The sequence below is a fragment of the Pongo pygmaeus genome, chromosome 15, assembly GCF_028885625.2.
Source record: "Pongo pygmaeus isolate AG05252 chromosome 15, NHGRI_mPonPyg2-v2.0_pri, whole genome shotgun sequence".
NCBI classification, from domain to species: Eukaryota; Metazoa; Chordata; class Mammalia; order Primates; family Hominidae; genus Pongo; species Pongo pygmaeus.
The window spans coordinates 59760455-59774610 of NC_072388.2; the positions used below are offsets into that span (position 1 = coordinate 59760455).

General features: G+C 37.2%; 1 protein-coding gene across 3 annotated transcripts in view; it reads left to right on the top strand.

Annotated features, from left to right (window-relative positions):
- SLC38A6 (solute carrier family 38 member 6) overlaps positions 1–14156 on the top strand; it is a 71815-nt gene that overhangs the window by 22918 nt on the left and 34741 nt on the right. For all 3 annotated transcript variants that reach the window (XM_054449238.2, XM_054449239.2, XM_054449237.2), the window contains exons 4-5: positions 9101–9153; positions 12745–12784. In XM_054449238.2, the coding sequence (XP_054305213.1) occupies positions 9101–9153; positions 12745–12784 (93 nt within the window). The remainder of the gene's footprint in view (positions 1–9100; positions 9154–12744; positions 12785–14156) is intronic.

Genomic DNA, 14156 nt, shown 5'->3' on the forward strand with positions numbered 1-14156 from the left:
GAAGTTTGCTGCATTTAGAGATATTTTTATAAAACTAAAAAAAATAGACCCAGAGAGCAAGTTTGTGATTACTAAAATGTATACCATTATTGTCAGAGTTGCAGTTCAAACTGTCTTCATTAAGCTGTTAGTTTGATTACATTTTCTCAAACAGTAACTGTTGTGTTTTAATTTTTTAAATTAAAAATAAGTGTTTTAAATTTTAGGTAATTGAAAGACCAATTCTTTTTGGAATCTTTCAGTATTATGGTTTTGGTTCACAGTAAAGGTATTTGCTTGCTACGTTTACTAAATATACTATCTATACTTCATTTTGTTGCATAAAAATAAGACAAACTCCAGTTAGCCTTTTTGATGGGTATTACCTTGACGACTTGCGCACTGACAGAGAAACTGACGAAAAATAGGTCATTTGAAAAGCAGGTGTTTGATATATCCCCATATGTAACACTGAAAAGCCTTCTTGCTCTAGATTTTTGGAAGGAAAGCTTTCTTAAGAAAGAACGCACCAGATGCAGTGGCTCACACCAGTAATCCCAGCACTTTGTGAGGCCGAGGTAGGAGGATGGCTTGAGTCCAGGAGTCTGAGATCAACCTGGGCAACATAGTGAAACTCTGCCTATACAAAAAAGTAAAAAATGAAAAGTTAGCCTGGGCCTGGTGTATTTGCATGTGCCTGTGGTGCCATCAACTCCAGGGGCTGAGGCAGGAGGATTGCTTGAGCCCGGTAGTTCAAGGCTGCAGTGAGCTATGATTGTGCCAGTGCACTCCAGCTTGGGTTACAGAGCAAGACCCTGTCTCAAAAAAATAAGAATGTACATATTTAACTGTAATATGAAACGGATGCTGAAAATGAACACCGATATTTCTTTAATCTCATGCCTCAGAGTGACATATCAGAGATGCTCTGGAGACTTGGTTCATATAACATAATATGGAACAAAATTACCTTCTCAATGCCAGATTAGAAGATAATATGTACATAATTTTCAGGTTTAAAATATATATACCAAGGCTTTGGGATGTTAAATATAAGGAATGTTGCCCATGTATAACATTATCAATTAAGCTTAAGAATATTAAAGATTTGTTGATTAAAATAATTACTAATTTTTGTGATAGCTTTTACTTTAGAATATGTGATTTGAAAAAAAAGAATGTTGACATTTCACATGGGAGGAAAAAATTCTAGTTCTTAGTTTTGTAACTCAATTTTATGTTCTAAAATATGTCTCAAATCCACCCCTGTAAAATTATTAGTCTTTTATTATTAAAGCATAAAGTTTGCTACTCATAAATCAAATTATATATCTCAAATTCAAAGCTAGATTGCCCTTGTGCATTGTTTAGCGGTATGCGAATACATTTTAGAAAAGGGCTGTATCATTCATGAAGTTTCCAAATTCGTTGATCAACTCTGATAATAAAGTTAAAATTTTTCTTCTTAGTTAGTAAATCTCATTCTTTTTTCAGCATTCCACTGATTTCTTTCTAACTTTGTAATAATGATAGGTAAAGACTGTTTCTGGCTTAAACAATGCTTATTTTTACATACATGGAGGTATTTGATTATGAAAGTACTGAGGAGTTTTTTTGTTTATGCAGTGGCAGTTGAAAGAAAACCCATGTATATCTTGAGAAGATTTATTGGAACTAGCTTTGAGAAATGATGAGCCATGTCTTTAACTCAATAAAAGATATGTATTGCTGTACCAAGCCTTGGTATCTGCTATTCTCTTTAGTGTAAGCACTTTTCAAACTACAGGATTATACAAATAGTAGCATCACTAGTTAAAACATAAAGCTATATGATCTAAAGACACAGTTTTGGTTATTTTATGAGCCATTTAATTTTCATCTTTTCTGTGACCACATTTATTAAACATGTGACATGAAAATGGAATACTCTTTTATGATGAAAAAAGAAAGTATGTGCCCAGCTAATTATGGGATAAGAGTATTATTTTTTGTGAACACATTATCATTCTAGGCACCTGGAGAAGTGAATATCTCTGAAAGTATCATACATTTATACTTTAACTTTATTTACATATCCAGTTTTTAGAAACCATTGCCAATGAAACATTTGGACAATGTGGTATGCAAGTACTGTATAGTAAGAAGCAGGGATGTTCTTGAGTAATTGTTCCATTTGAATTAATCCAGCATGGGTAGTTGTTAGACAACCATGAAATGTGCTAAGCTTTACGTATTCTAAGAGGACTCTATTCTTACAGACCATAAGTGTTCAAAAGTTTTCCAAAAAAAAAAAAAGGTTACTTCTGCTTTAAATTTAGTCTGCCCATTCAATAGCTACAATAAGGCAGGTGGATTAAACTGCTAGGAGTTTGCAATGTTAGTACTGAGAGCGTTTAAGCAATTTAAAATCTTTCAGAATGCCTAAGATCACAGATTTACCCCTGATGAGCTTACACAGATTAACTTAAAATACATACAGAGGGATGTCAGATAGCTAGACGGTCATAAATTAGTGACCAAAATTACATTAATCTGCATGTTGACATTGGTTACCTTATATTGATTAGAAACTTTTGCTTAGTAAAAAGGGGAAATAACTTTCTTTTTTTAAATTATACTTTAAGTTTTAGGGTACATGTACACAACGTGCAGGTTCGTTACATATGGATACATGTGCCATGTTGGTGTGCTGCACCCATTAACTCGTCATTTAGCATTCGGTATATCTCCTAATGCTATCTCTCCCCCCATCCCCCACCCCCACCCCACAACAGGCCCCAGTGTGTGATGTTCCCCTTCCTGTGTCCATGTGTTCTCATTGTTCAATTCCCACCTATGAGTGAGAACATGTGGTGTTTGGTTTTTTGTCCTTGCGATAGTTTGCTGAGAATGATGGTTTCCAGCTTCATCCATGTCCCTACAAAGGACATGAACTCATCATTTTTTATGGCTGCATAGTATTCCATGGTGTATATGTGCCACATTTTCTTAATCCAGTATATCACTGATGGATATTTGGGTTGGTTCCAAGTCTTTGCTATTGTGAATAGTGCCCCAATAAACATACGTGTGCATGTGTCTTTATAGCAGCATGATTTACAGTCCTTTGGGTATATACCCAGTAATGGGATGGCTGGGTCAAATGGTATTTCTAGTTCTAGATCCCTGAGGAATCGCCACACTGACTTCCACAATGGTTGAACTAGTTTACCGTCCCACCAACTGTGTAATAGTGTTCCTATTTCTCCACATCCTCTCCAGCACCTGTTGTTTCCTGACTTTTTAATGATCGCCATTCTAACTGGTGTGAGACGGTATCTCATTGTGGTTTTGATTTGCATTTCTCTGATGGCCAGTGATGATGAGCATTTTTTCATGTGTCTGTTGGCTGCATAAATGTCTTCTTTTGAGAAGTGTCTGTTCATATCCTTTGCCCACTTTTTGATGGGGTTGTTTTTTTTTTCTTGTAAATTTGTTGGAGTTCATTGTAGATTCTGGATATTAGCCCTTTGTCAGATGAGTAGGTTGCAAAAATTTTCTCCCATTCTGTACGTTGCCTGTTCACTCTGATGGTGGTTTCTTTTGCTGTGCAGAAGCTCTTTAGTTTAATTAGATCCCATTTGTCAATTCTGGCTTTTGTTGCCATTGCTTTTGGTGTTTTAGACATGAAGTCCTTAACGGTCCATGCCTATGTCCTGAATGGTATTGCCTAGGTTTTCTTCTATGGTTTTTATGGTTTTAGGTCTACCATTTAAGTCTTTAATCCATCTTGAATTAATTTTTGTGTAAGGTGTAAGGAAGGGATCCTGGTTCACCTTTCTACATATGGCTAGCCGGTTTTCCCAGCACCATTTATTAAATAGGGAATCCTTTCTCCATTTCTTGTTTTTGTCAGGTTTGTCAAAGATCAGATAGTTGTAGATATGCGGCATTATTTCTGAGGGCTCAGTTCTGTTCCATTGGTCTATATCTCTGTTTTTGTACCAGTACTATGCTGTTTTGGTTACTGTCGCCTCGTAGTATAGTTTGAAGTCAGGTAGCGTGGTGCCTCCAGCTTTGTTCTTTTGGCTTAGGATTGACTTAGCAATGCGGGCTCTTTTTCAGTTCCATATGAACTTTAAAGTAGTTTTTTCCAATTCTGTGAAGAAAGTCATTGGTAGCCTGATGGGGATGGCATTGAATCTATAAATTCCCTTGGGCAGTGTGGCCATTTTCAGGATATTGATTCTTCCTACCCATGAGCATGGAATGTTCTTCCATTTGTTTGTATCCTCTTTTATTTCATTGAGCAGTGGTTTGTAGTTCTTGAAGAGGGCCTTCACATCCCTTGTAAGTTGGATTCCTAGGTATCTTATTCTCTTTGAAGCAATTGTGAATGGGAATTCACTCATGATTTGGTGCTCTGTTTGTCTGTTATTGGTGTATAAGAATGCTTGTGATTTTTGTACATTGATTTTGTATCCTGAGACTTTGCTGAAGTTGCCTATCAGCATAAGGAGATACTGGGCTGAGACAATGGGGTTTTCTAGATATACAATCATGTCATCTGCAAACAGGGACAATTTGATTTCCTCTTTTCCTAATTGAATACCCTTTATTTCCTTCTCCTGCCCGATTTCCCTGGCCAGAACTTCCAATAGGAGTGGTGAGAGAGGGCATCCCTGTCTTGTGCCAGTTTTCAAAGGGAATGCTTCCAGTTTTTGCCCATTCATTATGATATTGGCTGTGGGTTTGTCATAGATAGCTCTTATTATTTTGAGATACGTCCCATCAATACCTAATTTATTGAGAGTTTTTAGCATGAATGGGCTGTTGAATTTTGTCAAAGGCCTTTTCTGCATCTGTTGAGATAATCATGTGGTTTTTGTCTTTGGTTCTGTTTATATGCTGGATTACATTTACTGATTTGCATATGCTGAACCAACCTTGCATCCCAGGGATGAAGCCCACTTGATCATGGTGGATAAGCTTTTTGATGTTCTGCTGGATTTGGTTTGCCAGTATTTTATTGAGGATTTTTGCATCGATGTTCATCAGGGATATTGGTCTAAAATTCTCTTTTTTCGTTGTGTCTCTGCCAGGCTTCGGTATCAGGATGATGCTGGCCTCATACAATGAGTTAGGGAGGATTCCCTCTTTTTCTATTGATTGGAATAGTTTCAGAAGGAATGGTACCAGCTCCTCCTAGTACCTCTGGTAAAATTCGGCTGCGAATCCATCTGGTCCTGGACTTTTTTTGGTTGGTAAGCTCTTAATTATTGCCTCAATTTCAGAACCTGTTATTGGTCTATTCAGAGATTCAACTTCTTCCTGGTTTAGTCTTGGGAGGGTGTATGTGTCAAGGAATTTATCCATTTCTTCTAGATTTTCTAGTTTATTTGCATAGAGGTGTTTATAGTATTCTCTGATGGTAGTTTGTATTTCTGTGGAATTGGTGGTGATATCCCCTTTATCATTTTTTATTGCATCTATTTGATTCTTCTCTCTTTTCTTCTTTATTAGTCTTGCTAGCGGTCTATCAATTTTGTTGATCCTTTCAAAAAACCAGCTCCTGGATTTATTGATTTGTTGAAGGGTTTTTTGTGTCTTTATTTCCTTCAGTTCTACTCTGATCTTAGTTATTTCTTGCCTTCTGCTAGCTTTTGAATGTGTTTGCTCTTGCTTCTCTAGTTCTTTTAATTGTGATGTTAGGGTGTCAATTTTAGATCTTTCCTGCTTTCTCTTGTGGGCATTTAGTGCTATAAAGTTCCCTCTACACACTGCTTTGAATGTGTCCCAGAGATTCTGGTATGTTGTGTCTTTGTTCTCGTTGGGTTGAAAGAACATCTTTATTTCTGCCTTCATTTCATTATTTACCCAGTAGTCATTCAGGAGCAGGTTGTTCAGTTTCCATGTAGTTGAGTGGTTTTGAGTGAGTTGCTTAATCCTGGGTTGTAGTTTGATTGCACTGTGGTCTGAGAGACAGTTTGTTATAATTTCTGCTCTTTTACATTTGCTGAGGAGAGCTTTACTTCCAACTATGTGGTCAGTTTTGGAATAGGTGTGATGTGGTGCTGAAAAGAATGTGTATTCTGTTGATTTGGGTTGGAGAGTTCTGTAGATGTCTGTTAGGTCCATTTGGTGCAGAGCTGCATTCAATTCCTGGATAGCCTTGTTAACTTTCTGTCTCGTGGATCTGTCTAATGTTGACAGTGGGGTGTTTAAGTCTCCCATTATTATTGTGTGGGAGTCTAAGTCTCTTTGTAGGTCTCTAAGGACTTGCTTTATGAATCTGGGTGCCTCTGTGTTGGGTGCATATATATTTAGGGTAGTTAGCTCTTCTTGTTGAATTGATCCCTTTACCATTATGTAATGGCCTTCTTTGTCTCTTTTGATCTTTGTTGGTTTAAAGTCTGTTTTATCGGAGACTAGGATTCCAACCCCTGCCTTTTTTTGTTTTCCATTTGCTTGGTAGATCTTCCTCCATCCCTTTATTTTGAGCCTATGGGTGTCTCTGCACATGAGATGGGTCTCCTGAATACAGCACACTGATGGGTCTTAACTCTATCCAATTTGCCAGTCTGTGTCTTTTAATTGGAGCATTTAGCCCATTTACATTTAAGGTTAATATTGTTATGTGTGAATTTGATCCTGTCATTATGATGTTAGCTGGTTATTTTGCTCGTTAGTTGATGCAGTTTCTTTCTAGCCTTGATGGTCTTTACAATTTGGCATGTTTTTGCAGTGGCTGGTACCGGTTGTTCCTTTCCATGTTTAGTGCTTCCTTCAGGAGCTCTTGTAGGGCGGGCCTGGTGGTGACAAAATCTCTCAGCATTTGCTTATCTGTAAAGTATTTCATTTCTCCTTCACTTATGAAGCTTAGTTTGGCTGGATATGAAATTCTGGGTTGAAAATGCTTTTCTTTAAGAATGTTGAATATTGGCCCCCACTCTCTTCTGGCTTGTAGAGTTTCTGCCAAGAGATCAGCTGTTAGTCTGATGGGCTTCCCTTTGTGGGTAACCCGACTTTCTCTGTGGCTGCTCTTAACATTTTTTCCTTCATTTCAACTTTGGTGAATCTGACAATTATAAGTTTTGGAGTTGTTCTTCTCGAGGAGTATGTTTGTGGCGTTCTCTGTATTTCCTGAATTTGAATGTTGGCCTGCCTTGCTAGATTGGGGAAGTTCTCCTGGATAATATCCTGCAGAGTGTTTTCCAACTTAGTTCCATTCTCCTTGTCACTTTCAGGTACACCAATGAGACGTAGATTTGGTCTTTTCACATAGTCCCATATTTCTTGGAGGCTTTGTTCATTTCTTTCTATTCTTTTTTCTCTAAACTTCTCTTCTCACTTCATTTCATTCATTTGATCTTCCAGCACTGATAGCCTTTCTTCCAGTTGATTGAATCGGCTACTGAGGCTTGAGCATTCATCACGTAGTTCTCATGCCTTGGTTTTCAGCTCCATCAGGTCCTTTAGGGACTTCTCTGCATTGGTTATTCTAGTTAGCCATTCGTCTGATTTTTTTTCAAGGTTTTTAACTTCTTTGCCATGGGTTCGAACTTCCTCCTTTAGCTTGGAGTAGTTTGATCGTCTGAAGCCTTCTTCTCTCAACTTGTCAAAGTCATTCTCCATCCAGCTTTGTTCCATTGATGGTGAGGAGCTGCGTTCCTTTGGAGGAGGAGAGGCGCTCTGATTTTTAGAGTTTCCAGTTTTTCTGCTCTGTTTTTTCCCCAGATTTGTGATTTTATCTACCTTTGGTCTTTGATGATGGTGACATACAGGTGGGGTTTTGGTGTGGATGTCCTTTCTGTTTGTTAATTTTCCTTCTAACAGTTAGGACCCTCAGCTGCAGGTCTGTTGGAGTTTGCTAGAGGTCCACTCCAGACCCTGTTTGGGTATCAGCAGCAGAGGCTGCAGAACAGCAGATATTGGTGAACAGCAGTTGTTGTTGCCTGATCGTTCCTCTGGAAGTTTTGTCTCAGAGGAGTACCCGGCCGTGTGAGGTGTCTGTCCGCCCCACGGGGGGGTGCCTCCCAGTTAGGCTACTCGGGGGTCAGGGACCCACTTGAGGAGGCAGTCTGTCCGTTCTCAGATCTCCAGCTGCGTGCTGGGAGAACCACTACTCTTTTCAAAGCTGTCAGACAGGGACATTTAAGTCTGCACAGGTTTCTGCTGCCTTTTGTTTGGCTATGCCCTGCCCCTAGAGGTGGAGTCTACAGAGGCACGCAGGCCTCCTTGAGCTGCGGTGGGCTCCACCCAGTTTGAGCTTCCAGGCCGCTTTGTTTACCTACTCAAGCCTCAGCAATGGCAGCGCCCATCCCCCAGCCTGGCTGCCACCTTGCAGTTTGATCTCAGACTGCTGTGCTAGCAATGAGTGAGGCTCCGTGGGCGTTAAGACCTCCAAGCCAGGCGCGGGATATAATCTCCTGGTGTGCCGTTTGCTAAGACCATTGGAAAAGCGCAGTATTAGGGTGGGAGTGACCTGATTTTCCAGGTGCCATCTGTCACCCCTTTCTTTGACTAGGAAAGGGAATTCCGTGACCCCTTGCGCTTCCCGGGTGAGGCGATGCCTCACCCTGCTTCAGCTCACACTCAGTGTGCTGCACCCACTGTCCTGCACCCACTGTCCAACACTCCCCAGTGAGATGAACCCGGTACCTCAGTTGGAAATGCAGAAATCACCCGTCTTCTGTGTCCGGAAATAACTTTTAATATGTGCAGCTTGAGAGAAAGAATCTTTCAGAAATGAGATATATTAGAGAAACATAATAAAAGAATCCTTGGTGATTTTTTTAAAAAGTAAAAACCATCACTACTGAGAAAAAGACATGTTCTACAAAGACATCTGAAAATCATAGGTATTGTGGCATATGTTTTGGGATGAAAATGAAAGATTTGATGAAAATTACCAAAGATTTTTACATAAAACAGCTGATTAAGCCCAACCATCCTTTTTAGTATTGCCTTTATTTGAGGATGTTAGGGAGAATTTTCTCATTTTCTGTGTAGTTCTGATTGGCCTGGATCATAAGAATTATACTGTACTTAGTTTGTAGTAGTAGAATTAATTTTCTTCTCTTTAGGACCTGACACATAAATAGTTTTGTGTAAAAGTGAACATTGTAATTTCTCTTAACAGCTGTAACATCTTATGAAGATCTTGGACTCTTTGCATTTGGATTACCTGGAAAGGTAATTTTTTTTCCTCCTCATTGTGTCCAAAACCCAAAGTGGCATTTTTCCTTTTGTTTCAAGTTAAAAGAGACAAGTATATGTAAGAGAAAGACATTAGAGGAATAAAAGGAAACTAAAGTGAGAAAAGAGAGAATGATAGGAGCAGGCAGAGAAAGAGAAGTCTTTGTGTCCTTCCTAAAAATGCATCAATACATTTAATTCAATGCTTGAATCTTTCAATATGTTTCATCCTAATAAAGTAGCACAATGACTTAAATGACTTTAAAAGAGTAACGACGACCTGTTTTAAGTTGTATTAATTTTGATTATGTACTCATATGAGTAAACCCTCATAAAGACAAGAAAAGAAAAGCAACATCGAATTCAAATTGTAGCATGGCTGTTTACAAAACCAGTAATCAGAAGATCATATCACTTAAGAATTGAACATTGCTAAAAGATTATCTAGCTATCCTCTCATTTATAGGTGAGGAAATTAAGGACCAGAGAAATTAAGGGACCTATTTGTCAACTATTATATAAAGCCAGTACCACATCCTAGAACTCTAGATCTACTGCTTTTCTTACTCAGAATAAGAGAAATAACAGCAGTATTTATGGGGCACTCACTTGCAATAGGGATACTACACTAGTTTAATAGGTAGAGAAAAATAATTGTCTTCCACCAGTAGTCAGGAGTTGAACGTTACTGTTAGTGCTGTAGTATATATGTTTTTTAATTTCTGAGGAGCTACTATACTTCTAAAATTCATGTTCATTTTGGCTCCAAACAGGAATTCTTTTGTTTGTAAATCTGTTTGTGTTTTTATGTTTTCGATTGACAAATAAAAATTGTGTATATTTATTATGGACAACATGTCATTTTGAAATATGTAAACATTGTAGAATGGCTAAATTGACCTAATTAATGTTTGCATTACTTCACATACTTACCATTTTTTGTTTTATTTTTATTCTAAAAGGATACTCTATCTGTAACTGGCTAAACTAACTTCTGAAAGTGAGTCTGGAGGAAATATATATAGCTATGCAATGGAAAGAAAACCTGTATTTACATTCCAGTTTACTTTGGTGGAGTTTTTTGTTTTTGTTTTTTCAGACAGAGTTTCGCTCTTGTTGCACAGGCTGGAGTGAAATGGCATGATCTCAGCTCACCACAACCTCCGCCTCCCTGGTTCAAGCGATTCTCCTGCCTCAGCCTCCTGAGTAGCTGGGATTACAGGCATGTGTCACCAAGCCTGGCTAATTTTGTATTTTTAGTAGAGACAGGTTTCTCCATGTTGGTCAGGCTGGTCTGGACCTCCCGACCTCAGGTAATCCACCTGCCTTGGCCTCCCAAAGTGCTGGGATTACAGCGTGAGCCACCGCCCGGCCCTAACTTTGTTTTTAAAGTACAAAAAGGAATGCTTAAATCATATACTATATAGCATCATGGCTTGGACCTTAGTAACCTGAAACTTAAACAAAACAGAATATGTTACTTGAGGGTAAAAGGTTTTGTTAATCTTCCTTAGTATCAATGTTTCTGTTCTAGAGGATTAGGATGTTTGGTGTAGCCAGGGATCAGTTTCCTCCATCTAGTTTAAACAAAGAAGAAAATATTTTTTGTATGAGAAAATTCCACAATTAATATAACATAACCTATAAACATAACTAAGTAGCATCACTGACATCACTGTCATTTCATGTTCATATTTCCTGCATTGCTTGTATAGCAGCAAAGTTTAAAGAATAGGGACTGCTGAGAGTCTTCTTTTCCTAAAACTCTTAGAGTAGTTGTGTTGTCATTTTAATACATGCACCAAAAAAGTTCATAGTAGGCAGGCACACTAGACAAAGCATACTCTGAATGAGGAGTTGTTGTTTGGTTGCTTGTTTAAATTTTCTCCCCACTTCCACAGTTGGGTTGAAACTTAACCATTTCCTTCTATCCAGATATTGTATGGTTATTATATGGGATAATATGATAAAGAAATTTTTTGAAATGTTTTGAACTTGTTAAAGAAGATTTATTTAAATGTCTATAAATTGGTATTTATTCACCAGACAAATATTTATTGATCAAATACTTTGTACCATGTACTGTGCTAGGCATTAAAAACATAAGTAGGTAGGCAGTGGGTAGATAGATAGATATTCTAGCTTTCAAGATACTAAATGCTTAAATTCAGCCAAAGAATGAAAGAATACTCATCAATAAGTTAATATTACTGTTTTTTGCAATATATTAATTGAAAATAAAACCAAATTTCATGTATACCTACTACTGACAGTAGGTATCATTTGTACTGAAGATAGTATACACAAGTTCAAAATAGTCTTTTCACAAATAACTTCGACATTTTGGAACTAAGTTTTACATAGGCTGAAATGCAGAATTTTTTCTGGAGAGCATTCAAGTGGCAATCACCACATCTCCAAGGTCACTTTGCCAGATTTTCATATCATTAGCCCTCCTCTGCAAACCTCAGGGCTCCTAGATCCTAATAACTTAGATTGTTTTCAGGGTAGGCAAATGCTGTGCCACTGATAGGATTCCTAACAAAGATGGGGATGAAAGATTGTCTGTTCCCAATTCATGTAGAACTGAATGATGCTAGACAGCTAGTCAGCTCCAGGCATACGTTGGGGTTCCGATCCATTAAGACTTGAGTGATTGAAAGGCCCACATGGAAGCACAGTGTTTTACTGTTTCCTCTAAGTATATCTGATTACCTTGAGTTCCCCAGGAATCTCATCAAAGATGATAAGCTAACAAGCCTGCAGACTGAATTTAGTCTTCAGGCACATTTTGTAGGGCTCAAATATTTTTTATTCTTAACTGATTACCAACTAAGCATCATTAAAGTATGAAAAAATTTAATTTCTGACTTTCTTGGAAAAATCAGAAGATCCGGCTACATTGGATCCACATTCTCACATATTATCAACTGGCCAGAGCTGAGTAGCACCTGCCCCATTGAAGGGGGAGGAATTCTCCAATATCCTACAGTTCTTGCCAACTCCCATTGTCTTATACTCAGCTTAATTCACATTATTGAGTTTGGAACATTTTGTCTATATTTTCAGGGTTTGAGAATAATTGGGCTCTAGACTTTATTAATCTCTGGGACTGGGATGCTCAAAGTCTTGGTATATGCCAAGCTGATATAGTCAGAAAACTTACATCATTTCCTTTTAGGCAATATAGCATTGGCATAGCACACCCAGCCTGTCTTTTTCTACTTATTTAAGCAGTGTGATAAAACCAGCAAGAAGGGAATGAGACACCACTCCCACACTTTTAATTTTTATACTTGATAATCATCGATTACTAGCTTTTAACACTTTTAACTATTTAAAAGTGACTGCCAAGAAAAATTTCAAAAACTTCTTTATAGTAACTATGGAACTATTAAAGAAATACTTTTTAATGTGATGATTATTAATTTTATGTATGTCAAATGACTGGCAAATTTCTTTTTAGTTTCTCCTCACTTACAACTTCTGCATCTGCTTTTTTAGTAATAGTTAGTGGATTTTAATAAAATACTGATCCTTTTATATTATTTCCCCTTCTATCTTCTGAATATTTTTGTTCTTTTACAGTTGCTGGTGGCAGGCACCATAATAATTCAGAATATTGGAGGTAAGCAATTGAAAGTGCACTGTTTATGCATAAATGTGATGGCAATAATGTCCTTTGAATTGTTATCTTACTACAGATCTAGCTGGGAACTTCTGTAGACATAGCTATCTTCAGAAGCCTGTGTGTTGGCCTCTTTACTCTTTTTTTTTTTTTGGTATCCTTTTTAGCAGCACTTGTGACAGTAGCTCCTAAATTCAGTTCCAGCTAAACCCTGATTGCAGTAGTGTTATTAGGTCTGCAGCACACCTCTAAAACATTGGCTTTCTGTGATTCTGAAGGTAGGATACAGTCTGGAAAAGCTATCCTGGTGATTTTAATATATTTTCCCTCTACTTTTGTTCTAATCACCCTATTGGCAGATACTACTTTAGAGGGATTAGTGTTCTGTGGGCTGTGAACAATCAAGTATGGACAACAGTGTGCTCTTGTAACCAAGAATTTAAAATGACCAAGTGGTTTAAAACATAAATAAATCTGAGATAAATAAGCATTCTCACATTTATCCTGTATCTTGTTCCTATTAATAATCAATTCTAGAAATGATCTCAATATTGAGAACTCTGTAGTAATAAAACTACTGTTAATTATAGACAGTTACTGAGTAAATGTATTAAACATTTAAATCCAAAATATGGGTATCGTGTGTGTATATGTTGTAAAGAACTTGCGTAGTGCTGAACAATATCTTAGTTTTCTTTTATCGTTGACTGGAGTGCTAAATAAATGCTCTTAAAAGAAAATACACAGAAAAGGTTGACATGCACTTTGGATCTTATACAGGATTGTATAGTCAGAGGACATTTTAATCTTATTTTTTACATGTAACAGTTTAATTCAAAGATGACAGTTTTAATAAACTTCAGCTCTCATAATCAAGAGGTCTGAGCTATATCACTTTAAGTATTGTTCAATCAAATTCCATCTTTAATAGGTTTTTTTGGTTAAGCAAAAATTAACATTCCACCAGTGAATTGTGCTGCCATTGTTTTGGAATCCTGTTTTAATTCTTTGAATTTTCATGAAAGAATATGAATAAAAAGAATGCTTTCTTGCATGCCATACCAAATAATTTTCTCCTAACACACACTACTTCACACTTCACAGTAGAAAGTCAAGAAAACCAGTCTCTTCATTTATGAATTTATTATAGTCATTCATTTTAAGATCTATTTTAGAAGAATTTATTTAGCAAATAAGTATTGCTTAACTGCGCACTGATAATGTTTCTGAATGTGATGTATATTTTTATATTTTTAATCCCTCTTTATCCTCTCTGTGTAGGTTCTAAGAACTATCACATATTGTTTAGGTTAGATTGAACCATTGTTTAACAGTTCATGTAGACTGTTCAGTTCAGCAATTTAGATCCAAA